Below are 26,561 nucleotides of genomic sequence, written 5' to 3'. Positions count from 1 at the left end.
GTTGTATTCGTTTCATATATTCATTTGAATGGTCCCCTCCATAGAGGGCTGTTGGACTGTCATATAGACGGTAGGTTAGGGATGGATATATGTTCGCAATCAACATTTAAATGACCTCTTTCATACAGGGCTATTTGGCTGCCATAAAGACATGACAAACTACGACCCCCGGGCCAAATCCAGCCTGTTAAGTAATTCAATCTGGCCCGCCTTATGCAGCCACAACCAAACTAAATCCAAATTTTGATGTTTTGGTTAAAAATAACTCAGGAATTTGTTGAGATTTATTTTTGGCATCTCGAGATTTATTGTTTTCCACTTATGCTTTTGTAACAATGTAAATATTGTTCATAAAACTTTATACGTCGCACATACATGGCCCGCCAGTCTAGATTGACAGAATTTTTGGCCCCTGGTCCTCTGCTTTAGACAATAGGGTTATGGTCCCAATCGCAAATCAAAATAAACTTACTTTCATCAGGTCTGTTGACTGACTCGCCATCGGGTTTACGGTGCGTTTCCCACTGGGATTTGAAATAACATCAGCTGCTTCGGGAATTAAAAGACTGGCTGCTGAGATATCCAATTAGTATTAGACTCTTCCAAGATTAGTTTGCCTAGGATAAACATATCAAATTAGTGGTGAGCGATAACGGAATAGCAACCTAATCTAAGGTTAGATTGATACAGAACCAAGTGAAACTGGATAGGAATACGTGGTGGGGCGATAACAGGGTGGTATAGTCCGGTGAGGCTATTGATCCACCTTCTGATAGATAAGAAATCGGAGAATTAGTGGTGGGGCGATATCAGGATATCGAAAAAGATTGGAGGACACAGCTTTACACAGGGCCGGTTTACGGGTTTAGAGGCCCGGAACCATTGGTGCTCCATATGTGTAAAACAGTAAAAAAGAAACTGGCGTTGTAAGATAAGTTTATTTCGATTCCATGATAAGCTTAAAGAGGTGGTTAATGGAAACAAAAATTGATTATGAAATCAGGAGTGCAAACAAAACCTTGGGTTCAAAACGTACAGAATATAAAATGGAAGGTTTTGCCAAGAAGAAGTGGTGCGTGTTCACTCGCCTAAAATTATTGAATCAATTCACACGCACACACACAACCACGGGGTTTTAATAAAGTTAGAAGAAAGAGAGAAGCTCTAGATTAGATAAATTATGTAGTAAACAAACAAAAATATTTGGGAATAATTCTCATACTTATAGAGATTTATAGATAGGTTTAAAATGATATTTGGGAACGAAAATAAGCAAAAATTCCTTCCAACATGTCGTGTGACCAACTCGAATTATTTTATTAAAAATACTGAGGCACCATTTGAAAATTTCGACGCTCCAGGAGTGTGTGTACCAATATGGAGGTAACTAATTTGGTTCGCCTATTTTACATCAAGTTGGGTAAAGGAACTGAAACCTATTGTAATGGACAGGGGGTATCTTCACTTGGCTAAAACTGACAGTCCCCGAACTCGTAACAAAACTAAAATAGGAGATTCTGTAGTATGTGCACCAAGATGGCGAACAACCTCAACATAGTATGTGTACCAGGTCAGTGTTCAGATTGTGCGACATCTTAGTGCACATACTACGGTAGCGCCGTAAAATAAGGAAAATCATAATTAAGTTATGACCTAACCCTAAACTGGTACACGTACTACGGGAGTATCAAAATCGACTATGAAAATTTTTGTGTTGCCCCCATTTTTCCTGTGTGCCCGGAGAACGTGCTTATTCAGCTCAATGGTTGAAAAATTTAATGGTGGGCAATATCTGAACGGTACCTTTTTAGAATATTTCGATCGATATATCACGCTGCAAAGTGCAAACTATGACAAAACGCGCATCACAGTACGTGTTGCACACGACCAATCTATTTGTGAAACAGAAATATCGAAAAGTGTTGTATTAGGTAATGTTGGCTTCAACAACGCAGCAGGAACTTCTCGAAAACCTGGACAGTGATGTAGGCATTTCAAAATGAGGTTGTAGGGTTTATATGGGAGAAGTGAGCTGACGCAATCAACAATTCCTAAAAGGATGTGTTCAGGTTGAACGTTTGATTTAGTGGTGTCCAACCTTTTTGGTGCAGTGGTTCCCAAATTAGAGTCATGACCCCTGAGTGTTTCAGCTAATATTAGCTCAAGGAATTTGTTGAAATTGCGATAAAATTTAGTTTCGGCACAAGGCTTATTGTTTTCCACTTTTGCTTTTGTAACACTGTGAATATTGTTCATAAAATAAAACTTCGACGTCACACTTACATGGCCCGCCAGTCTAGATGGGCAAAAGTTCTTGCCCTAAGTCCATAAATCTTGCTCACCTCTGGCTAACGCTTCAACAGTCATCGATTTGTTCGTTTAAAAATTGTCCAAACCTCATGTGATTTGAATGCTTTTATTTGTGATGCAATAATCACTTATTCGGTCACGATGGTTAATATTTCGAAAACATGCGATCGATATGTTACGCAATATTAGTTTCTGCAAATATTTGGAAATAAAGGTGTCACGTATTCGAGTGTAAATGTACTTCTAAAAATAATAGACAAATCAACGGGAATTACATAGTAATTAAGGAGTTGATGATTTGGGTGTATGAAGTGACCAAATAAAATAATCCAGATCATTCGGAACATATTCTAAAGAAAACATAACTTTTGTGCAAAATGTCCTGAATTACTAAAATTTTTGGGTACAATTATACGGAAACAGGAGTACGAATTTTAAATTTTCGTGGTTGAAATACTTCCCACCAGGATCATAATTTTTTTTAATTATTTCTCTGAAATGTACATTATTCAATTTGCAAGTCTGTATGCAAGGCCAAGAGGTTATTTGAAAAGTATCATATCTTTTGTATAAACCCCTGGTAATCTGAAACTTTAAGGTACAATCATACACAACAGAAGTTCGAGTGCTAAATAAATTTTCTTTCTTCCGTAAAATTAATTATGAAGTTTATTGGTTCTTCGTTCAATTTATTTTGTATAGTCAATTATGGACGCCCTATTCCGCATGGCATGATGTCTTGACATGTAAATAAATAAATTTTCTGCTTTTTTTAAAAGCTTTGTTGATTACTGGAATATTTTCATATCGTGAAATGTCAGATGTGGAAAGATAGCGATTAGAACCTGCCTAAGTGTAGTGCATGAGCGTATGTTTCGCAATCTAGACCAAGTAACTTGAATACTTTTTGAAGGCTTAAAGCTAATTAAAAGTATGAATATTTGTCAGATTCAGTTTTGGCCGTCTTATTTTGGATATTTACATTTCTTTATTGTTTACATTTCTTTGCGCCGAAGTCGCTTCAATCTCTTTAGGTCTTAAAACTTGGAGAAAGGCTTGGACAGTGACTTCACCAGAGCTCGGGCTTCGACTTGCATTTAAATTAGCCCATCACGGGTCAACCTTTGACATTGAAAAAGCTATTGTGCTTCTTCCCTTCAGACTAAAACCGACTCGGTAGTTGCAACATCTACTCTAATGCCAGTGGCAATTAAAACTGTCGAAAAATCACTTATGATGCAATAAGTAATGTGTAATTAGTAAGTAGTAATCAACTTTATGCCCTCAGACTTTTATTTAATCCCCACTGCTTCTAACAAAAAACTGCTGCAACGTCGTTGACCAGGGTGGTCCAAGATTAGCAGTTCCGCGGGCCACAAAATTACTTTTGCATTATTCGCGGGCTACAATAGTGCCAAGAACTTCGCTCGTTTACCTTCGCTAGTTGCCTCAGCAAGCCATAACACTAGTCATTTCAGTGACATTAGTGATGCAACAATATGTCAAATAATTTTTGGGTTAATATATGATGAAACAACACAAAATGCGATTTTTTGATTCCACGCCGAATGCGACGCGGGCCACAGATAATGAAGCAGTGGGACACATGTGGCCCGCGGGCCTGGGTTTGGACGATCCTGTCGTAGACACTTTAATTCGCGTGAGCCAGAACTCAGAGAATAAAAAGCCGCATGTGGGTCGATCGCTGGCCTGTACGATTGAAGAGTCTTGCTGTATATTAACACAAATGTATGCAAGTTTAACTCAAAAGTTGGTCATTTGTAATTATCGTCGCTTAGTTTGCAGGGTGAACGCAGTGGGTTCATAACCTGATGCGTCAAGACGTAAAAGCTGGGCCAGGTACCAATCATGGCGAGTCCTCGTAAATGAAGCGTCCACTTAACTGTTTTATAGTAAAATGCTTTTGTGGCGATTTTTTATTCAGCGAATTTGTCGCTTTCAGAAATATTTGAAACAAGATGTCGGACACCGGTACGTAGTATGTGTACAAGGTTAGGGTTCGGACATAATTTTATTCCAATTTTCCTTATTTTAGTTCTATTACGAGTTTGTGGACTAGCCAAGTGACTCCCGTAGTATTTGTATCTAAAATCATGGCCTAACCTTAACCTGGTACACATACTGCGTTCAGGTGTCCGCCATCTTGGTTCACATACTACAGGAGTACCGCGAGTTTTCCTATGCGGAGAATTTTCCGGGCACGGGCATTCTTAGGTGCTGTTATTGCTCTATATTTGAGTGTTCATCTCGATAACAACCATTATATTTCTTTCGCAAAATTGACTTATAAAGATAAAAAGTGATATAATAGATAAAAAAGAGATAGAATTTTCGTATTTTGTTTACAGCATTTAAATATTGATCAATCATTATAATTTAATGTATTTTCGATGTCCAGGGATTTCCAAACTTATGTGTATGTGTTAGTTATCACGTAATGGTTCTTGTGTTGTATTTTAACAACTGTATCTGTTTCTATAAATAATATAAGTAATCAGTAAATGAATTACACAAACAGACAGACAGACGTGCTAATAAAGGCTTAAGCTATATCTGATGTCAGAATCGAATCGAATACTTTTTTCGAAATTATTGAATGGCTTTGGGCGATTTTTTACGACTTTTTCCTGTTTTGCACGTTTTTATAAGGTTTTTGATGACTTTTTACTGTTTTTGCACATTTTTGAAAGGGTTTTGGCTATTTATCACGTTATTTTTTTGGGTGTTTTCGCAAGATTTTTCACTGTTTTTGCACATCTTTGTAAGGTTTTGGTATCTTTTTATTGATTTTGCACATTTTTGAAAGAGTTTTGGCTATTTTTCACGGTTTTTGCACATGTTGAATGTATAAATTAGACATACATTTATTTATCAAAAAATGACATTTCGCATTCTTACTAATCAAAGCCGATTTACTTTTAATTAATATAGCCATCGTCAACGGTGTCTTGTGAAGGTCTTTGCTTGCAACTTTGCTTGAACTGTGTTATTCGTTTCGTTTTATTTTACCCTATATTAGTCAACATATGTCACAGCTATTTGCATATATGTCTTTGTTGTTGTCGCCCACAAATAGTATTTGTGTCGACATAATACACGCGTTAGCAATATTACTAGGATCATACCGGATGTGACGTGATTATCGATTGTTTAACGTCAGGTAATATGTGGGAATCATGAAAACGTCAATTCGCTTACGTTTACATGTAGCATAGCATTTGCAGATTTCGTAGTTTTTATTTTATTTTTTTTATTTGTATATATTATAAGCACTTAGCAATAAATGCATTTCGTGCAGAGTAAATAATGTTCACACTTTACATAAATATAAGATATAAGTTACATTCATCATCAATTATACAGCCCAAAAATCGTTTTTTAAACCGGAGTTTGTATTTGGGTGTAGGATTACAGTTTAGGTAGTTTATCATTTGTGAATAAATAAGTATTAGAGCAATAATAAGGAACTGTAGAATATTAGTAATACTTTAGTAAATACAAAGCATTAGCAGAATTCCTTTCTACATACTAAATCAATTAGCAGGTATGCCTCATGCCAAATGGGGTATAGCGCAGAAGCGGAAAGGGTTTTTGAACCAGGGACCAAAAATTTTGCCCACCTAGACTGGCGGGCCATGTAAGTTTGAAGTAAAAGTTACATTTTATGAACAATATTTACAGTGTTACAAAGCAAAGATGGAAAACAATGAGCCTCTTATAAAAAAAAAACTAAATTTAACCGCAATCTCAAAATATTTCTTGAGCTATTTTTAGCTAAAACATTAAAATTCGATTTCGGTTTGTCTGTGGCAGCATCGGGCGGGCCGGATTGGATTACAAAACGGGCCGGGTTTGGCCCGCAGGCCGTACTTTGCCTATGTCTGGTATAGCGTTTCCCGCGAAACTGCCTTTCATTCAAAAAATAAATAAAAAATTCAGTAATTATTTTTACATCACATTTCTGTTTGGCGTTAAGCACTTACAGTGTGATCAAAAAAAGTTGGGGGAATCGATCCATTAAGGGACGGGGACTATTATTTTCGAACCGAATCTTGAATACTCAGTGGATATTCAATTGTGTGTGATTTTAATTGTGATGTGACACACAATAAGAAACATCTTACAGCAATTATTCACCAGAAAGACGAAAGTCATATTCCAAAATTGCATTTTATAAATATGGCTTTAATGAAGTCAGCCAGCCCTAGTTGGGGACGACTCGCTGAATAAATATTTGCAACCGCATCCGTTAATCACCCTTTGTGTCAGCGGATGACACGTTGTGTTGCGTCATAATCTGTTATTGAAACCATATGGCGACTCTTGGCACCGATATATGTTCGATCAAGTTTGATTCGTAAATAAAATCACATCTTATCTCCGGCCCAAATATGATTTGAAGATACTCACTTTTTAATTAGTCGCTATTGTCCGGTCATACAGCGGGCGATTCAAGTGGAATTGTTATCGAATAATTAATAGGAAGAGGGTTGGCGAGACGGTTGTATTACGAAGTTTTCTATGTAGCAAAGGTAAATAGCTATTATGAGTTATTTAAGAATCTTGCCGCTCACAAACACCCCAACTTCGCATCCTTCTCCATTCTTTTGCGATGGTAGATCAGTAAGCGAATGTTGTTGTAGTGAATGTGAGTTTTGAGACAACGTTATGACTTTACCATCAGACTGCAAAAGACTAACTACGTGTGGTAGCTTGTCTCAATCAGACTGTTCACTTATTTAGGATTGTTCCAATATGTATTTTTTACATATTAAATTATTCAAATTGCGCAAAATGCAAATGCGTGTGTTGTGCTTATCACTATAGCTAAAGATCTATTTTACTCAGGGGTTAATCTCCTTCACTTCTGAGTGAGTATGCATGATTTAGCTCTGAGTAAATTTCCCTAAAAAAATTTATTTAATCTTTTGGTTTAGAATAGATCTATTATATTTATTCCAATCTAATTTTCATCAGAAATTATAAAATATAAATGAATGCAACAATTTCACCGTCTTTTATTGTCAAAACCGAAAGGGATGTATCAACTACACAAGCCATGACCGGATTTATTGGAGTCAATCCGGAAACAACCACATATCTGGAAATATCAACGACTCCTTTCACAACCCAAGGGTTTACTTCTTCTATGCTTGACCACAATGTCTCAGCATACGATGAGTTTCCATGCCAACCTGTGCGGAATCTGTGGACTTTGGCTTTTCAGGTAGTTCTTACACGGCAATTATTTATTTGTAGGCCTCGAATCAAAACTAGTGCTTCCTAAATTGTCCAATATCTTTACCCCTAAATCGAATCACCAAAAGCTAAATTATCCCTTTTGTCAAAATACAGTAGTAATATCGATATCGATTTATTGTTGATCGAAAATATCGTTGTCAATTTATCCTTGATAAAAATACCGCCTTCTGCATCCTCCGATCCGACTTTGACATGATAATGCGCTAGCTCAGCAATTAGTCCACAATGTGTAAGGCGAAGTATGATTATTACCATCAGTTTGGGAACCATTGCTCTAAGCGCTAGGCCGTTGTACCGCTAATAAAATGAAACAACAATAATTTAGGGAAAAGTACTCTCAATGTACTGCAAATATGAAACCCATTGGTCCATGTGTTGTGGAGAAAAGCGTTTTGTCCCATCATATTTGATTGGTGTCTTTCGGGGTCGCGCTAATACCATGCATTCTTACCGACCTTTTCACGCCTCCTCTCTCTCCATCCCCTTCAACAAACTCCAACGACCCTCTTTGTCAAAGATATAAAGACAAGAGGGAACGATACGATAATCCTTTTATTTTTCATTTTCAGATTCTGATTCTACCCAGCTTCATTTTCAACGTTTTGCTTTTCATCGCGGCTTTCCTTGACAGAGTGAAGCTGCAGAGACAAAACTATTTGTTCGCCAGCGTTAGCAGCACATTACTGAGCAATATATTGTACATGATCTTTCTCGAATGGACTTTACTGGATAATTACGTGGAAACAAAGTCAAGAAGTGTTCTAGGCGTGATGAACGTTGAGAAGGTAAGAACCGGTTTTCTAGGAACGGGTTCGCAGATGACCAGATAAGAACTTTATCGCTGATGTTGCGATTTTGTAACAACGGGTTGTTATTGCGTTGTTGGGAACAGGTTCGCTGTTACTGCGTTTTCAAGAACGGGTTCGCTGTTATTGCGTTTGTTAAGAACGGGTTCGCTGTTGTTGCGTTTGTTAATAACGGGTTCGATGAAGTTGCGCTTTTCTATGAAGGGGATCGATGATGTTACGCGTTTCCAAGAACAGGTTCGCGGAGGTTATGATATAAAACAACAGGCACCCCGGTGTTGCAATTTCCTAAGAACTGATTCACTGATGGTGCAATTTTTAGAAACAGGCTCGCTAATGTATCGATGCTGAAAGAACGGGTTTGCTGTTGTCGCGGCTCTACAAGTTGTTGCATTCTCCAAGAACAGGTCCGCGGAGGATCACTGATGTTGTGACTTTTCAAGAACGAATTTGCGCGAAACCATACGATCCTCCTGAAACTAACCACTGGTTTAGAGGCTTGAACCCATTGCTGTAATTGTCGGTTTGGACATAGTGAAGCTATGACCCGCATTCTTCTTTATGATTGACGTGCAACACGAGATATATTCAGTAATGAAGCCTCACTATTTTCGTTAATAGTACGTTTACCAATCTTCTTACAATCTTGGCAACCCATCCCCTCATTTTCATGTGTGACGCCATACTTTATTTTTTAACGTAAATAAAATTGTATTTGAATATTCTTCGTACCTCTTCCTTCTGTGATTCTACCTTTGACTTGGGACTTGGCAATGTGTGATACGCTGAGTAAGGCTCGCTTTTTTCGATCTAAGTACTTTTACCAATCTTTTTACAGTATGTTTGGGCGTTTCACGAATCAGCGACCGTGTCGAAGCCTTTTCTTATTTGCGGGAACATCGTCTGCTTAACCTACGTCACAGTGAACAGCGCCACCTATGTCGGAAGAGTAGCGAACACGGATAACACTCAGAAAGCAGAGCGGTGAGGGGATTTTCAGTTAATTTCTGAACTCTTGGGTGCAATCGTGCACAAACAGCAGTTCAAATGTTGAAATAATTTCTTCATTTTCTTAGAAGCACTTAAGTAGTTTTGGGGCTCGTTTTTTTCGTGTTACCTTGTATGTGCATGTATCATCGTAACACACATATAACACAACCTCTATATAAAGCAATGGTTCCGGGAAATCGCTTTCATTTCTTGCACATGTATACTGTTCTTGTGTTGCCAGACGCTGTGCAAAGCATAGACGTGCAACATATGTCGCCTGGAACCTATTTAGATGGCCCGTATCAGTCTTAGCACCCTATTATTAGACACGAAGCGGACATATGAATCGTGTTGATATTATGTTGTTGTTGTGTTCTATTTCTTGCTGTTGATATTCTTCTTCTTTTTGAAAAAAATCGTTTTCATCTTTAACTACTGGACCAATGCTACCAATACTGTTTAAAAATTTATAGTGGTTCAAGGTTGTTTTTTTCGTTAGAAGGGTATTACTTTAAATTTATTCCGAAATTTTATGTTTATTTTGCCATTTTTCATCTAAAATGCGCTGTTTCATATTAAATTATGATTATACGTTTTCATGACATCATGGCGATTGGTACCTGTAGTCTAATAAGTCAGATAGGTACCCGTCAGATAGGTACCCGCGTTTTTGACGTTGCGTTACGTCACGCTGGGATGAAATTTCGCCTGAACACTTGTGGTTTAAAAATGGATTTGTTCAATTGTTTTGCCATGAGGGCCAGCATGATTCTATGTTTTCTCTCATTGCGATGAGCAGTGGTACGCCGCTGATATTATAGGGCGTAAATGTCCTCATCTGCGCGTATACACTCCTGTGTTATTTAACGTGTACAGTGTGAAATTCCGATTTGCACTCCTTCAGACACCAATAAGCATACAATGTATTGTGATTCCAATATTCGTATATTGTAAAGTTGCACAATCGAATGCAAACTGATTTATTGAAAAATACACCTAAACCTTAATACCAGTTATACGTTTACAATATGAAATCATATTCCACACAAAACATGAAATATCCTATATTCTCCCAAACGGAAGCCGGAAACACGTGAAAAATTGCTCGATAAAACGAGGCTGCTAAGACTTATCGCGATAAATCATAATCAGAAATGAGCACCGACTTATTCACATACTGTTAATACAACGGGGTCAAATAACATTGGATTCCATAGTTACATTCCGCATTCGCTACAACATAAAGCATTGATTGCTGGCTTAGATCCCGAATAGGAAGGGGTTGAGTTACATTTCCTCATTGCGAAGTCTGTTTGTCGCTAGGAGGGTATTACTTTCTATTTGTTCCGAAATTTTCTGTTCGATTTGATATTTTATATAAAATGCGCTATTTTATTTTCTAATTATGAGAACATGGTTTCATGACTTCGTGAGATCATTTTGGATTTCGTATCCATATATTTTAGCATCGATATCTTGTTTTAAATGCCCCTCTTATTTGTTACGTCACTATCGGAATTTTTGACGTCGTGTTACGTCAGGCTAGGATCTAATTTCGTTTGGACGTGATTTTATCTTATTGATACCAGACTGTGATTTAACAAATGGTTTGTTCGATTGTTTTGCCCTAAGGGCCACCATGATTCTATGTTTTGGCCCATTGCGATGCGCAGCAGCACGTCGCTGATTTAAATAAATGGTTGCTGGTTCAGTTCCCAAATAAAAAATTGCAATGGTTTCGAAATGCATTTCCTCGTTGCGAAGTCGGTTGCATACTTGCGTAATATCTTAAGATTACGTTTCCCAACCGGAAGGAATTATATACGTATCACCATAATACGTATTCATGAACACATAAGAAACGGCGCTCCAGAAGTATGTGTACCATGAAGTTGTGTAAAGGGACTGAAACCTATGGGCAGTAGGTATGTTATTATTGGCTAGCACAGACAGTCTCCGAACTAGAAATAGTAATAAAAAAGGGAAATCGGGATAAAATTATGGTTTACCCCCAACCTGGTACACATACTACGGGAGTACCAATAATAAACTACTTGAACTGTACAAAAGCGGGAATGAGACTTGCGCATAACACTAGCTGAAGATTCGTTAACAATTAAATAAATAAGAAATAAAGAATTCCAGAAACAGTCGAAGGGAAAAAATTATCAGAAAAAGGGTTGGGAACCACTGTCGTATGCACTTATTGAAATTTTTGGCTACTGAATATATTTACACTATAATGCCGGTATGACGTAACAAACATCATTAATATTGTCACGTGATAACTACATGGTCTGTACCGCAGCCATGGGAATAACTACCCTTCTGTTTATTGCTCAGTGACCTGCGGTTGCCATGGTGACCTGATGTTTTCCTCCATTGGCAAGAGTGACACCGCGATATCGGGTCGATTAACGTATCTTAAAGTCCGGCCTATGTTAGTATTCTATGTTCGACCCTCTTTCCTGGTAGGCTTCAATGTTAGAATAATTCTCTCATGAGCGACGCTGCTCGATAACCATCACTAGTTTATCGCGTCTTCTTTTACACTAAAATGCTTTTTTTTATCTTTCCTAATCCTGTTTGTACAATGTGTACTTTCGGCATGCGTTTCCGCATTATAGCCCAGTGCGTTTTATTGCCCATAAAATACGGGTTACCCCCGTAGTGTGTGTACCAGGTTAGGGTTAGGCCATAATTTTATTCCGATTTTTCTTATTTTAGTTCCATTACGATCTCGGGGACCGTCTTTCCTAGCCAAGTGAATATACCCCCTGCCATTGGTTTGCAGTCCCTTTCAATTTGATGTAAAGTAGGCGAACAAAATTAGCTACCTTCATATTGGCACACATATATATATTTTTCATATTTTGTATATTTGAAAATCTCGTAATTCTCTACTTTGTGATTTTGTTTAATTATTTTATTTTATCCCAGACGATTTGAAAAAATAAAAAAAGTGACGTGGGTTCTCATCGTTACTTCCTGGTTTGTACCATTAATACTGACCGTTGTTGGAATGCTGAAGATGAATTGCGTTGAGCAATGCATTTGCCCATCAACTAACTTCGAGGGAGATCTGTGCCCCAACCAGCCACACTGCTCTGTGTTCTGGGCTCCGGTTACGAAGACATTTCTGTGGACAAATGTCGGACTTTGGTTCATCTCGGTAAATATGTTTTGATGATTAGAGAGTTATTTAAGCAGAGTTTCTAAAACTGGAGCCCGCGGACCCGTGGGAGTTCGTGATGACTGCACAGGGGGTCCAAGGCGATAAGAAAAGAGTCTGATCGATCTTAAATGATTGATTTAATTTAAAGCCATTTCAATTTTTTGTTGGGACGTTGTGAACAAATCTCTATTGCTGCTAGAAAAGGAAATTAGAAAAATCGACATTTGTGAGGCAGTATGTTCATCTCTCATCAATTTGATGACAAAATACAGGTCGAGACTTGCCGTAGAGTCGGACTTGCATGTTACGAGTTTGCTTGTCACAAATTGCTCCAAGAATCGATGAATTGTGCAGTGAAAAGTAACCTCATCCTTCACATTAATTTCGTTTGTGTTGTTGTGATATAAAGTAAACATTATCCTTCCTCGTTGGTTAGGTATAGGAATGGACAAGGCATAGAATGGGGGTTCGTTAAATATAAGATTCTAAAACAGATGTTCGCGGCCCAAAAAGTTTGGGAAACACTGACTTATTGGATTCGGAATTGAAATGTTTTATAATTTTTATTTTCAGATTGTCTGCCTTTGTGTCCTGGTTGTGCATGGCGTTGTAAAATATCAGCGAACAATGAATATGACGACAACGCGACGAATCAGCGATGTGACATCACAAACAGATAACGAAATGATGTCACAACGAAACAATAACGGCGAAAATGTGAATTCACAATCTGACAATCGGAAAGATATTATGACAACACAAATCCATGAACCAACCCGTAAAAGTAATTTAAGACGCAGACGAACGCGTCGTTCGCTGAAGCACAGACTGAATTCACGGCTTCGATTTGCTTTGTATTTGACAACGATCTACATCGCGTGTTCATTGTGCTTCATAGTTGCGATCTCATTGGACACAACTTTAGATAATTTTAACCCGACAGCTGCGTTCGCTTTATCCAGGCTGTCAATGTATGTGTACACGACTGTCTGTCCGATAATCATGGTTCAGCACCTTCCCGTGTTAAAAACATCTCTCAGTAAACTGTTCCATAAAATAAGAACCTGCTGTAGATATTCAAGCCCAGAGAGGGGGCATCTATGAGCCTTCGCAAATAGGTCAATATTCAAAATGCTCTTCTCAGCGGCTTTATGTGCCTTGCCAAGAGACGTTTCTACTCGTTATTTTTGACAGGATCTCTTTGTGTCAAAAGCGTCGACATTAACACATTCGTGCAACAACGTGTTGATGGGAATTCCCCTTCAGTTACCACGGCTTCGCAATGTCATGCCAGTCAACAATTTTATTACTGTATTGTGATTGCGCTCACCCGAGCATGACGCTACAAGGCAAAACTGACATATTTAATCATCGTAAACGGGTCTTCTCTGACTTACTCGACACGATGGATATTTCTTCCCCATTTAAACATTTCACGTATTCCCCGTTTCCAGACCAGAGTTGTGAAAAAGGGTTTTTATGTGTTATTCGTAATTGGATTTAAGTATTTAATCGTAAACTTGCGTTGGGGTTTTACGTATATTTCATTATCAACTATTGGTATGAATCAATTCATTTGGAAAGTGTAGTAAATTTTATTATTTTCACAAATTTTCATTATAAATGTTTCAGGGAGATTTAAACATCATTTTCTTTATTCCTTTTTATGATATTGTTTCCATGATATTATATGAAATATATAATTTATTTTCCAAATTGTTATTGTGTGACGTTATTTTTTTTATCATTGCCATAGTTACAGAATCAAAATGAGTCACTATTTCACATATTTGTACATATATAAATGAATAAAGTTTCTTCATTTTTGAAAATACAAAGAAATTTCAAATTTTTTTTTTCCGGTACAGGTCAACAGAAAATATGAAAAGTATATCGTATGAATGAAATATGATGCAACAGCGCCAACTAGCGGTGATGGAGTTGAGAGTGGCACTCGAATTGTTTTTTTTTGGGTACGAAATGCCTATCGTACCCAATCGCGGATCGTTTTGTTAGATTATTTTTGTTGCTTAAAACACTTTCTTTTTTGAAACTGAACAAAATCTGAAATTCTCAGTATGGGAAAACACGAAATAGCTTTTACTTCAATTTTTCCCCATTTTTACTGGGTTTCGCTGAACCAGTATCGACTCATTCATCATTTAAACTTTAAAGCTAGTAGTTTGTGGCAACATTTATTTTAAGTCAATGCAATGCAATACAATAAAGAATACTACATATAACCAAAATTAAAATGGCTATATAAAATATGCAAAACCGCCAGAAAAGTCCGGTTTGCCAAAGAAACCTTTTTAGAAATTATATTCCGATTTATCCGCGTATTCGAAACGAATTACTGGTCATGTCATGGCTACCCGGGTGATTTAGCCGCCTAATTAGGAAATCAATACGAAAATTTCCTTCCATTCGGACTGCGAAAAGTTTATTTGATCGAAAAGCTGTTTTCGCGAAATGTGTTTCTTGTAATTCATTCGCGCAAATAGTTTTCGCCTTCATCGAGACTGAGCATTTCCAGGCAGGAAAACTGGATCGTCTCTGATAGTAGATAGGATTCACATATTTATCCCGTGGGAGAGGAAAACCGTTAAGACGGCTCAATTAAGTTAGGATAGATAAGACTGTAAGATAGGATTATCACGGTCAAGGTACGGTACCGGTACAGTGGGGCTGTGGGGTGTAGGAGAAATTTTGGTGACCCAGCTCTTGAGCTCTGAGATACAAAGAATATGATCCCGATCTTTCAGTTGACCTTGTCTGTGTTCTTTTTATCTGTGTTGTAGACGAAAGATCGAAATAAAATTATTGTATAACCGGTATTGTATTGTATATACGGTACCGGTATCCCGGGGGAGAGCAAAGGGGTAAAAGAGGTCTTATGGCAGTATGGCGAACCACGACCTCTTGTCTGGTTACCAGTCCATGTTGAATATGGGATTAGTTAGCCAGTTCAGCAGTTATTTGTTTTCAAATGCATGAACTAGACTACCGGTATGTACCGTAGTCTATATGATATGTACGGTAGATGCTTTTTTAATATTATCAAAATCTGCAGTTGCAGAGTTGCTAAGTTAATTATACGGTAACTGTCTCCAATTGGACATTCCCTCGCAAAGTAGTTTCCATCCTTATATTACATTTAACAGCTTTAATGTAAGTCTGTCAAGTGTAATGATCGAGAATGAAATATACTAAATTAGAAATATTGGCATGGCTAGACATCATGGATAAACAAACAGCAACATGACATTGCAATTATGGCATTAAATTTGGAAGAAAACTTTCACAAAGTTCTGAGTCATCTTTTACTCTCAGGATCGAATAATGTTGAAAATATCGCGCATTCATTGCTCACATCTCGGACTTTAACAACCGAAGAGTTTCATCAGATCAAGGCTGAGAATTCTACTAAAGGAAAAGTGAGTTAGTAAGCATAGGGATCTGGTATAGTTTAGTACCACACATACTTCTAGTGGCCGTAGCATAACAATTTTTTCATGTGTCTATCCTAACCCTCACCTGACTACTCCATCCAAAAATTACGTCACTGCGACGTCACAGTGACGTTATATAGCCCATCAAACTATGCGAACTGGCATCCAAGACGTGTTCGTCTGCACCCGAAATCGAACAGCTATTTCTCTCGTTTTCTCGTCATGACGATTCAAGTATTAGAGAGATCGCTGACGATTGTCAGTTTTTCATCGTCCCATTTCAGGCGATCGTACATATATTTGACAAGGTCTATGACTTAATTTTTGGGTGACTTAGTCAGATGGGGGTTAGGTTTGGTATGTCAAAAAATTGGTGATGTACTAAACTATACCAGACCCAAGCATAGATCCTCATGTACTTGTATATTCAGTAGGGCACACTTCTCCGATTTCAAGTGGCTCCAATATTTTGGTTAAATAAAGCAAATCCTCCCTTTGTCTTTGAAACGAGGGCATTGCACAATCTGGCGATTAATTATTGGACCTTCATATACATATATTTGGGCGCTAGTTCACGAAATGCTGTTACCTTTTAAAATAATATGGCGGGTACAAGGTATTGCGAGCGTAACATGCGGTATGTGAAGGGCTAGTGGAAAGGGAGCTGAATGGAATTGGGAAACGCTGAGATCACAACCACAATTCGTCTTACCCGTTAATAATTAATGAACTAACAATGATTGACACGGAATGCAGTGGCAGGTTGTGGACATTGCTCTATATTTGAGCACTGCTTTTCATAATTATTTTCCTGTATTTGAGACAAAAATGTTGTTTTATTGCGGGTATTTATTTAATCTTCATGCCCAGATATTTGAGAAGTGCTCTCTTGTTTTTTACACAGGCTGAAATCATCTTGAAAACTGTCATCACAGAGCAGAGAAGCTCAGCTTTCCTACAATGCTTTGAGAAGTGTTCGCCTGATGCAGCGAGGGTCCTCATGTCTCAGTTAACAAGTAAGTGAATCGTAGCATAGCGGTTGGCCCAAGGGTGGCTGAGGATTTTTTTACACATTCGGCATCACAGTTATTATTTCCATTTACTATGATAGTGTCAAATTTATTAGTGGCTTACATTGCCGGTGTTAGTGAAACGATGTAATTTGGCGAATTTCTAAAGATAAAGTTTATCAGGGCATAATATGGGAAGAACACTATCATATAATATAGTAAGGGTAAATTATCAAGGTGTGACATGTAATCCTAAAACAAGATTGCATGGTATTATATCTGAGTAATTGAAGAACTACTTTGTGACCATGTAGGGCCCAATTTCAGAAACCCTGGGGTATAAAAGTAGTTGGATCAGGGAGCTTTACTTTTGTAGGACCGCTATTGAGTTGGCCTCATACATCACAGAATAAGCTTAATATCAGGCTTGGTTATGACTAGGATGGGATTGGTTGCCAGTTCAGTTGTATTTCCTGTAGAAGTAGTCCAATTACACATTGTTTTGTGTTGGCCAGTATGCAGGACTGTTGAAGGTCATCGAGGCTCCTGACCAATTTAAAACTGTTACTAAAACGTCCGAATTGATTGCTACATTATAAATACGAAAAAGACGGAAAATGAGTCAGCAGATATTTTAGTTTCATGATTCGACACTAAATGCATATTTTGATAGAGTTTTGAGAACATGTGTAAAATATATATAATATCAGTGCTACATTGTGATCTAGTACATTACAGATCACCATAACAGAGTCTGGCTCAGTATAAAATATAAATAAACAGAATCGCAGTTCAATAATCTAGTTCAATAATATTTATGATGTTTTAGTATGCAAACAAATTTGGAATTCATAATAATTTATTATAAATATAATAAAGTCTTTTTCATTTGTATAAATAGGAAGAGTAGTAGAGCACAGGTGGTCAAATTACAGACCGAGGGCCGAATTCGGCCCACTTGTGTCTGTTGAAATTACGCCTATAGTTCTTATGGATATAATCTGTAGAAAAAAAATTGATGAAAAAATTGTCATAATGACCCCTATTGTTGCACTGTGCTTATTATATAAACATTAGCCTATCTGTTGTAAATAAACTTTTTTTTATTCATAGCTTTTCATATCAATGTTTTGAGCCTTCGACCCAGTAACCAAGTCGTATAGTAACTGGACCATTTAGAAAAGTGATTGCTTACTCCTGTACTAGAGTATTGTACATTGCAGTTCATTTCTTCTACTCCACATCTGTACGTGGCTGTTGCCACAATGGGGATTAGATATTCAAAACATTATTCTCTGTGTATTTAAGTCATGTTTTGTTTTTTTCTGAAGAAGTTAAGACTATTATATTAGGGCAGTATTTTTCAACTTATGGGTTGCTTGCAATTTTTTTTTAGTTGCTTGTTTTTTTCACCAAAACACCTGAGAGTTACCGTACTAATTTTATTTTCTAGTGAATTTTATTGTTTATTGTTTATTTTGCTAAGTAAAGCCACACCACAATTGCAAAAACTCGCTGATGGCAAGCATTATATATGTTAGCAAGAGCTGTTGGTAAATTCACCTGGAATTCAAAGGGTCAAAAACATTGCCGTATTTCTTGATTGATGATCCAAGTTCGCACCCCACCAAATTATGGAAAGTGTCCCTTCCTGCGTTGAGGTAATTTCTTGGGGAATAATTGTTATGTAAAATGGTTTTTTGTATTAGTCGTTAAGTTTGCAACCATAAAAGTACTACACGTTTAATATTCGAGCATTTCCTTGGGTTGCGAGAGTGACGAAATTTATTTTTAGAAAATTTTGGGTTGTTGGAAAAAAGGGTTGAAACCACTGATCTAAGTGCACTAATATACTTATTTTGTGAAAAGAGATTATTTTTATAAATTTTATTTCATGACAAGATTTAATCAAATTCAATGAAAAGGATTCAGGTTATGAAATATTAATGTAGGCTAATGGAATATTCGATATGTTCCAAAAATGAGGTTTGAAATTAATTATTAGATTTGGTAAATATATTACTTCATGAAGATTTTATCTGTTCAAGATGACGTTTTATAATATACTCAATAACGATATTTCATATTCAAAGGAACAATTTTGAATCTAAATAGTTTTTAAATATATATCACATCTCTACAAACCGCTCAAGCCATTGAAGAACCTCAATAGATTAAAATTTGTAATGTAATACGTTCATTACATTTGTAATGTAAACTTTATCTATCATAAATAATTTGGTGTTTATGATTGGGATCCAATTAAAGATTATTGAGCCTTTTTATTTATCTTTTATTGTTTTTAAAAGATTTTGTCGGGGCAAGATCATGTGCTCACTTGAAAATGGAAGTGGCTAAAGGATATTCAACTTAGAGTAAAGTTACGGGCACTCACTCAGAAGTAAAGGATATAGCATCTCTGCAAAGTCACAGGAGACCAATATATTGCCAAGAGATACCGATAAGATAAGAAAGTGTGTTGGTGTGCATAACGTACAGTTAAATAGAAAGCTAAGTTATTGACACTCCCACAGAAGTAAAGATAACTTACTCAGTTCAGGAACTCACCCAGTAGTAAATGAGACTCGTCTCAGAGCAAAGTTATGGGCACTCACTCAGAAGTAGAGGAGACTCATTATTGAGCAAAGTTACAAGCACCCTTTAAAATGCCAGAAGATACTGAAACCATATATTTTCCTACAAAATGAAACTTGTTATTGTTCCGAGAGAGTTCACACAGGTTCATATCTTATTATACTTTTAGTTTAGTCACGCACGATGTATTTTGTAGAGTGCGGCGAGTTCATGTTGCTTTTGGTGAACTTTAGACTAGATTAGATAAAGTTAGATTTAGTTGTCTGTGAGTGTTATTTTCATTCTATTGAATTGAGCACTATTAATAAAAATAGCAGTTTTGTGAGTTCAGGTTTAGATTTTGTGTTTTTTTCAAATGAATTTTGAGAAAACTCCCTTTGGTATTATGCTTTTGTTTGATATCATAATATTTTTAAGATAACATTGATTCATCATATCCTGCACTCAATATGTGCAAAATTTGGCAACTTATCTTGTGTACTTGTAACCAAATGATTGAGCTGTTTTAACGGAATTCATAATAAATATTTTTCAATTTTAGTTATTTTAAATTTTTCCAAAAATTGAGAATTAAGAATATAAATTCTATCTATTTAGATATGCAATTCATATTTGGCGTCACTTAGTCCCAGCAGTCCCTTTGACTTACCTTTCAAGGGCTCTTCATTGTTCAAGTGGTATCAATATTGCCTGTAGCAAGGATTTATTATCATTAAAAATCAATGATGCATGACTGCCCAGATTAATTCAATCGTAACTTAGGGCTGCCAATGCTGTAATTTCTTTTTAGTGTTGAGTCTGATTGGAGATCATTGATGCATGACTCGTCAGAATATCATTATTCTAACACAGAGTCTCCAATTCTGCTTTTTTTTTAGTTGGAATATGTGTGGTAATCAGTGAGGCACGACTGGTCAGAATGTTTCTGACCATTAAAAATCAATGATGCGCGACCGGTCAGAATATAATATTATTCTAACATAGATGTGCCAATGCTGCATTTTCATTTTGAGTTGGAATATGACTAGAGAAGTCAGTGACATGCAGATGCAATACGAAATATTTGTCAGTGTGTAACAAGGCTCTTGAATCACATGGGCTAATTATATTTACTTTTGCTAAAGTATCCTTGCATCGTAGTCGTACCAATATGAATCACACAAAATGTTATGGAAAAGAGTTTTAAAGAAACTCAAAAAGCATAAAATTTACTTTAACCTGTTCTGAGCGACAGGGTGCATTAGCGCAATTTCAGACGCTGTGTGTAAACCATGAGGTCTGGAATGTTTGTTATGGTCTTGTTTGGAAGAATAGCTCATTTCCTACCCAGCAATATAAGAATGAACGTTATATGACATTTGGAAGTAATAAAATATCGCTTACATTTCACGAGTGTACTTCCCGCTGCGATAGAAAAACGTCGCACAGCAAGAAAATAATTCAATAAACCTTGGCGTTGCGCGCTAACCAATAACAAAAGCTAGTATGATAAGGTCTTATTTTGAAGGTCCTTTTATATGCTACATAACATAGGAGAGTGGACATCTCACAACGTCAGGAAGGTATAAAAATATCGAGTCGTTTGATCGCAGCTGCCTCACCGAAAAAAAGTTAGTTCACATAGGCGTTTTATCTCGCAAATTCTCCTTGTCTCACGATTATAAGCTTTTATGATTCATAATAAATGTTTTATTATGACTCACAAAAGCTTTCAACGCGATAAAGCACAAACAAACAACCGATCGATCTATCAAGCCTAGCCTGGCCTGATTCGATGTGGTGACTTCTCAAACGGAAAATTTTCAAAACGCTTCAACGACACGAGCTAACGAAAAGCGTTTAGTATCATATGAAAGAGAAAACCAATGTGCAGTCAACTGTATAGTCACATTTGCGCTTTTCAATAGCTATACACGTCCAACAGATGATAGAATGAGAGAGTGTAAATATTTTTGTTATTTTTTGACGTTACGAGAGACCTCTTGAAAGAGGTGTTTTAGTTTACGGTCCTCCAGTGACATCTAGCGTATAGTACTCTAAAAGACCTTTCCAATGGTATATAATTATTGTATATTGGGTAAATTTTGGGGGTCGTATGACATTAATAAAAATGTATTCAAAATTGGGCTCGATTGGGCGTCTGAATCAGGTTAATAGGCATTCTAAAAAGTCTTTCAAAGGAGGCTTTTTTAATTTTTTTTCATTAACATTTGATTTTTTCAGAGACCAGATTCGAATGTTTTTCAGGTAGGGAGTCTTGTTCGACTTGTAAATATTCCCGTACTCCTCAGGCCTAAAAAAAACAGGTCGATAAGTTTGCCTCCACAAAACTCAGTAACAGAGATAACTTTATCATTGTGTCGAACTGTCATCAGACAAAATTAAATACCATTGTTTGATCACAGATAACACAGCAAACAACTTTATGACAGAATAAACAATATGTTCTACCTCCTCTGATACAGTAGTTTCGCTGTGTTATATGTTTCGTATAAGTTAATTCTGGCTCATATTTGAACACTTGAGTAGCATATCATCGCAATTTGAATATTTTAAACGAGGTACCAGTTCCTTTTATACAACATTTTTAATGCCTTTCTTTTAGAACAGTGGTTCCCACTGAACAGTGGGGGTAATTACTCCCAAAGAAGTAATTTGGCAATTTTTAAGCGATAATGGAGACGTTTTTTAACAAATTATTTTGTAATTCTCGTACTTAAGCAGCAACCTGCGTCTGCGAGTCGGTTTTATTTTGACATAAAGTAGGCCAGATGCCTCTTTCAATCCTAAAGGTTGCCGACCCATGGTACATGGCCTTGTTCAGAGTGGAGGACATGAACAGTATCACCTTATTACTTATCGTTCTCGATCGATAAGTATGTTGATAGGTATTTGTCTGTTTGTTTGTCTGTTAGACACTTTCGTATGTTAAGCGATATTTCACGAAAGCTGGGTTGAATCTGCTCCAAATTTTGCATGTGCATTCATCATATCTCGGACCAGGATCTTATTGATATTGGATGAATTATGTCGTATAATTAGCGAGTTATTAATTAATTAGTGATGGGATACGCGGTGTCGCTATTGAGTCAGAGCGAAAGAATCAAAACCACAGTTTCTCTTTTGGGGAACCCCCTAACTTTCGTCGCTGCGAACGATCGATAAGTCAGCGGTCTCCGATCGCTATCTAGGGTTTGATAATATCGACGGCTTCTTGTACTGAGCCTTGTTTAGAGCGCAAGGCTTGAATAATTGTTGTAAAAAAGCATTGAATAAGACTTTTTCTATGATTAGATTCATGCAGTATCATCTTACATCGATAACAAAACATTGTGAGGTAACCAGACACGGGGCCGAGGTGTGGAATGAAACATCTGATACCGGGCTAATTATAGACTAAAAGGCATCGGAATTGTGAATGGGGGACTTGAGATATCAGCTTGTGTAAATTTGAGAGAAACCTTGGTTTGCTAAACTGTTCATGGCAAAAATTGCTTTTTTCCTTGACGAAATAGTGAAATTGTGAATGCTGGCTTGGGGCATATCCTGCTTGTGTAAATTTGGGGTGATCCTATGATCAAGCTGTCTCATCGCCTTTCCTCTGCCAGGATAAATATAAAATCCTAATCCTATTATAAACAATGAAAACTTAAGTACTCACACCTGTCCATGATTATTGATTTTCTCTTTTAAGCCCTCAATTCTGTCGTTCCGCTCCATTAACCTTTATCCAATATTGATTATCTGACAGAATATAGAGAAGTTTGATTTTAAAATTTGGGAAGTGGATTAGTGTTGAAGTACAGGGGGATCAAAAACACAGAATTTTTTAATCATCACGATTAAAATGATGAAAGTTTATTTAACACTTGAACTTATTAATGCGTATGATTAAATAATACCGGTGGTTTACTTTCCCAAAATATGTTATTTATTATAAAGAATGAATTAGTTACCAATACGCCAATAATAAGACCACTGTTTTGGGGGATCCCCTAACCTTCGATCGATAAGTCTTCGGTTTCTAAACGATATTGTAGTTATGAAGGTTGATGGTACCGTCAATATACACACATAATACTTGATGGTTAGTTAATAATAGTACCCAAAAGTGTCAATAATCTGAGACGCTCTGTACAAAAGTTTTTTTCTCTTTAGAATATGTTACAAATGACCTTGGTTGTGTTTTTTGAGCTGCCCTGTGTCTATTGGGCAGACCATACTGCACGAGTTGTTATACATTATACTGTTATCATAAAAAAGAAGAATATGGGTCGTAGATATTAAACACATCATATCCTCACAAATGAGAAAGTATTGATCCACGAAGGACAGACTTTACTTAACAGACTAAATTTACTTTTTGTCTGAAAAATTGATTTTTCGATTATGTTCTAACAATATGTTTTTGAACTCGTTCAAGTGTTTAATAAAAGCAAGTGACGCTTTATTCTATGACATCACAAAGTGTAGTGTGTACTCAAGTTGAAAGGGCGTCTGAGTGTGATGTTTGTTTCGTGAGCGTCTATTGTGTAGTCTGTGTAGTCTGTATGATTGCTAGTGTGGTGTGTTATGTTGTAGAGCAGTGAATTTCAACCAGGGTCTTTAGGAAAGTGTTCTTCAACCTTTTTTATCGTGATATACTTTTCACAATTTTTCAATGACTTTGTATACCTTACAAAGCGCAATGTTAAATAAACATTAAAGTTTAAGCATAGATTGTAAAAAAAAAACTGATGGTACTGCAATATCACCATGCAATCTAATGGGCTACTCTTCGCAAGTTGTAAACGGTGTAAATTTGACTTACAGCTCTAGTGTCAATGAGAATAATGTTCAACGTAAATGAAGCGTCGTGTATGTCGAAATCATCCACCCAGGCACGCGCCTGCATTATCTATGTAATTTGTGATGTAACAATGTGTCAGTTCTTTGTGTAAATGGCATTTTATATTTTATGTGCGCCGCGTTTGCATTGTTGTCTCCGATTGATTACTATATAATTTATTTTATTATAGTTTGAAATCCCTGACTTAGGCTGTACACCCTTCGTATACCATTTATCAGTCGTATACCCTACTTTTGGTCTGGTATACACTTGGGTATACCCGGTTGAAGAATACTGTTTTAGGATTCTGCCAGTATAGTCCTGCGGTTCTGCTTGTTAACATTCAAATCCAACTTATTATCAGTGAGACTTCTGCTGCTGCATTATCGCTGACAGAGCAGAAATAAAATAAAGTAGCACAGATGAACTATACTATGAAAGCCAAATGTATACTGCGCTTCTCTTGGCAAAAATTTTTGAAGTGTCAGAGCAGCGGTCCTCAAACTTTTATGGCTTGTGGCTCCTTTCCGGAGGCTTTTAGCACTCATGGCCCCCTGTTTATCATTCCAGTGGTATTTATAGTGAGATTTTGATTGTAGATTCCAAATTCATTATTATGTTCAAATTATTCATGCACAAAATAGCGAAAAACTCTGGGAAATAACCTTATCAAGCAATGAGTTAGGAAGAACGGGGAGTTTTTTTAAAAAGTGAGAAGTAAAATCAGTTTTGCGCTAGACATTGTGGCCCCCCTTCAATTGCTTTGTGGCCCCCTTGGGGGTTCGAGGGTTCCTGGCTAGAAACCGCTGGTTAAAAGTTTAGCTAGTTGCTACATGATAACATATTTCTTTGTTGCCATATGTCATAAAAGGAAAAAGGTGTTTAATTGAACTAAATAACGAATTGTTAACAAACGGGAATGAAGAAACCAACACTGAGATAATACCGAGTATGGAAACTTTTATTTTAAAATGAAGGACCTTGTTTCCGAGGCCTCCCTCTCATGCCGGATAGCTGTGCTTGCGTGCTAAGTTTGACTCAGTGGTCATGGGTTGCCCACACGTTGTTCTAGAATTAAACTCGATAGAGTCATTAGAATTGGGAATAAATTATTTTTCGTTTCAATACTAATCTAAGTTTCAATAAATACGGTCGATACATATCAGTGCGGAGCACTTCTGCCCGAGAAAATTTTTTCTAAAAATACAGTATTTAGTATTTGCTATAGTTTTACTCAAATTGTTTAGTTGTAGTACTAATACATATTTATACACAAATATAAACCTTTTAAACTATGCCAAAAGCCAGAGTACGACTTGCATGTTCAGCTTGGTCTGTTAAAGATTGAACAATTACAGTAGTTTTTATGCATTATGATAATGAAGGAATGAAAAGTTTAAAAATAGGCAATAGGAGGAATTTAACAAAAAAGGTTAGAATAAGATTTACATAATTATCCCAGGGAGAGGAAAGTCGATAAGACGGCTTAACCACATGGTTAACCACGGCCTCTCGTCCGGTTACCAGTCCATGTCGGGTATGGGATCAGTTATTTGTTTTTGGGAAGCATGGTCTTGATGGTGGAGGAAGCCGTAAGGGAGTGGGTCTCGCCTTTCAGTTCGACTAAACTATGGTGGAATCGAAGGTTACAGGTTTTAATCCATTGGTTTTCGAAGGGGACGGGGGGGGAGGGAAGCCCCACTAGGAGGGCATAGACATTTTTTAAGGGGGCGTGGAGCTAGTTAAAAATGAAAATAATTGTTAGATTTGATCTTTCCTGCGTTATTTTGGATATTTTCATCTTTTTTTTGTTTATAGGGATTGTGACTCCATCCCAGTATTTCAATGTGTTCTTTGGATAAACACCATTTCGCCTTACTATCTGGTATTTGTAGCTTATTGTTAACTAGTTATTTTTGAGGCGCGAGACTTGTACAGAGCCTTGTTCGGATCGAAAGGCCCATAAATACAGGGTGTTCCAATAGTAAGTATAAACTTTTAATCTGGATTACCATTTCAAGTACTCGTCATAAATCGTTCATTTCTTCTGAAAACATGGTATGTATAAGTAGTAAAATTTTTAGGTATTGTTTGCATTTTTCATCAACCCAC

General features: G+C 36.8%; 2 protein-coding genes across 4 annotated transcripts in view; both read left to right on the top strand.

The window, feature by feature from the left end:
- Nucleotides 1-7,277: 7,277 nt before the first annotated feature.
- On the top strand, nt 7,278-14,256 carry LOC120347484 (uncharacterized). The gene is made up of 5 exons (XM_039417487.2): nt 7,278-7,558; nt 8,163-8,378; nt 9,238-9,383; nt 12,330-12,561; nt 13,138-14,256. Exons 1-5 carry the CDS (start codon nt 7,325-7,327, stop codon nt 13,666-13,668), a joined length of 1,359 nt encoding a protein of 452 aa, XP_039273421.2. The 5' UTR covers nt 7,278-7,324; the 3' UTR covers nt 13,669-14,256.
- A 1,476-nt stretch (nt 14,257-15,732) lies between these two features.
- LOC120346979 (uncharacterized) overlaps nt 15,733-26,561 on the top strand; it is a 49,535-nt gene continuing 38,706 nt past the window's right edge. The window contains exons 1-2 of one of the 3 annotated variants that reach the window (XM_078118069.1): nt 15,733-16,001; nt 16,921-17,032. In XM_078118069.1, the coding sequence (XP_077974195.1) occupies nt 15,840-16,001; nt 16,921-17,032 (274 nt within the window). In that variant the 5' untranslated portion in view covers nt 15,733-15,839. Of the gene's footprint in view, nt 16,002-16,920; nt 17,033-24,177; nt 25,399-25,436; nt 25,882-26,561 lie in introns of those variants that run through there. The other 2 variants (XM_078118070.1, XM_078118071.1) reach the window with 2 other exon arrangements.

Source organism: Styela clava, chromosome 11, assembly GCF_964204865.1.
Source record: "Styela clava chromosome 11, kaStyClav1.hap1.2, whole genome shotgun sequence".
Lineage (NCBI taxonomy): Eukaryota > Metazoa > Chordata > Ascidiacea > Stolidobranchia > Styelidae > Styela > Styela clava.
Note: the sequence above shows the minus strand (reverse complement) of the source record. Positions and strands in the feature narration are given on the sequence as shown.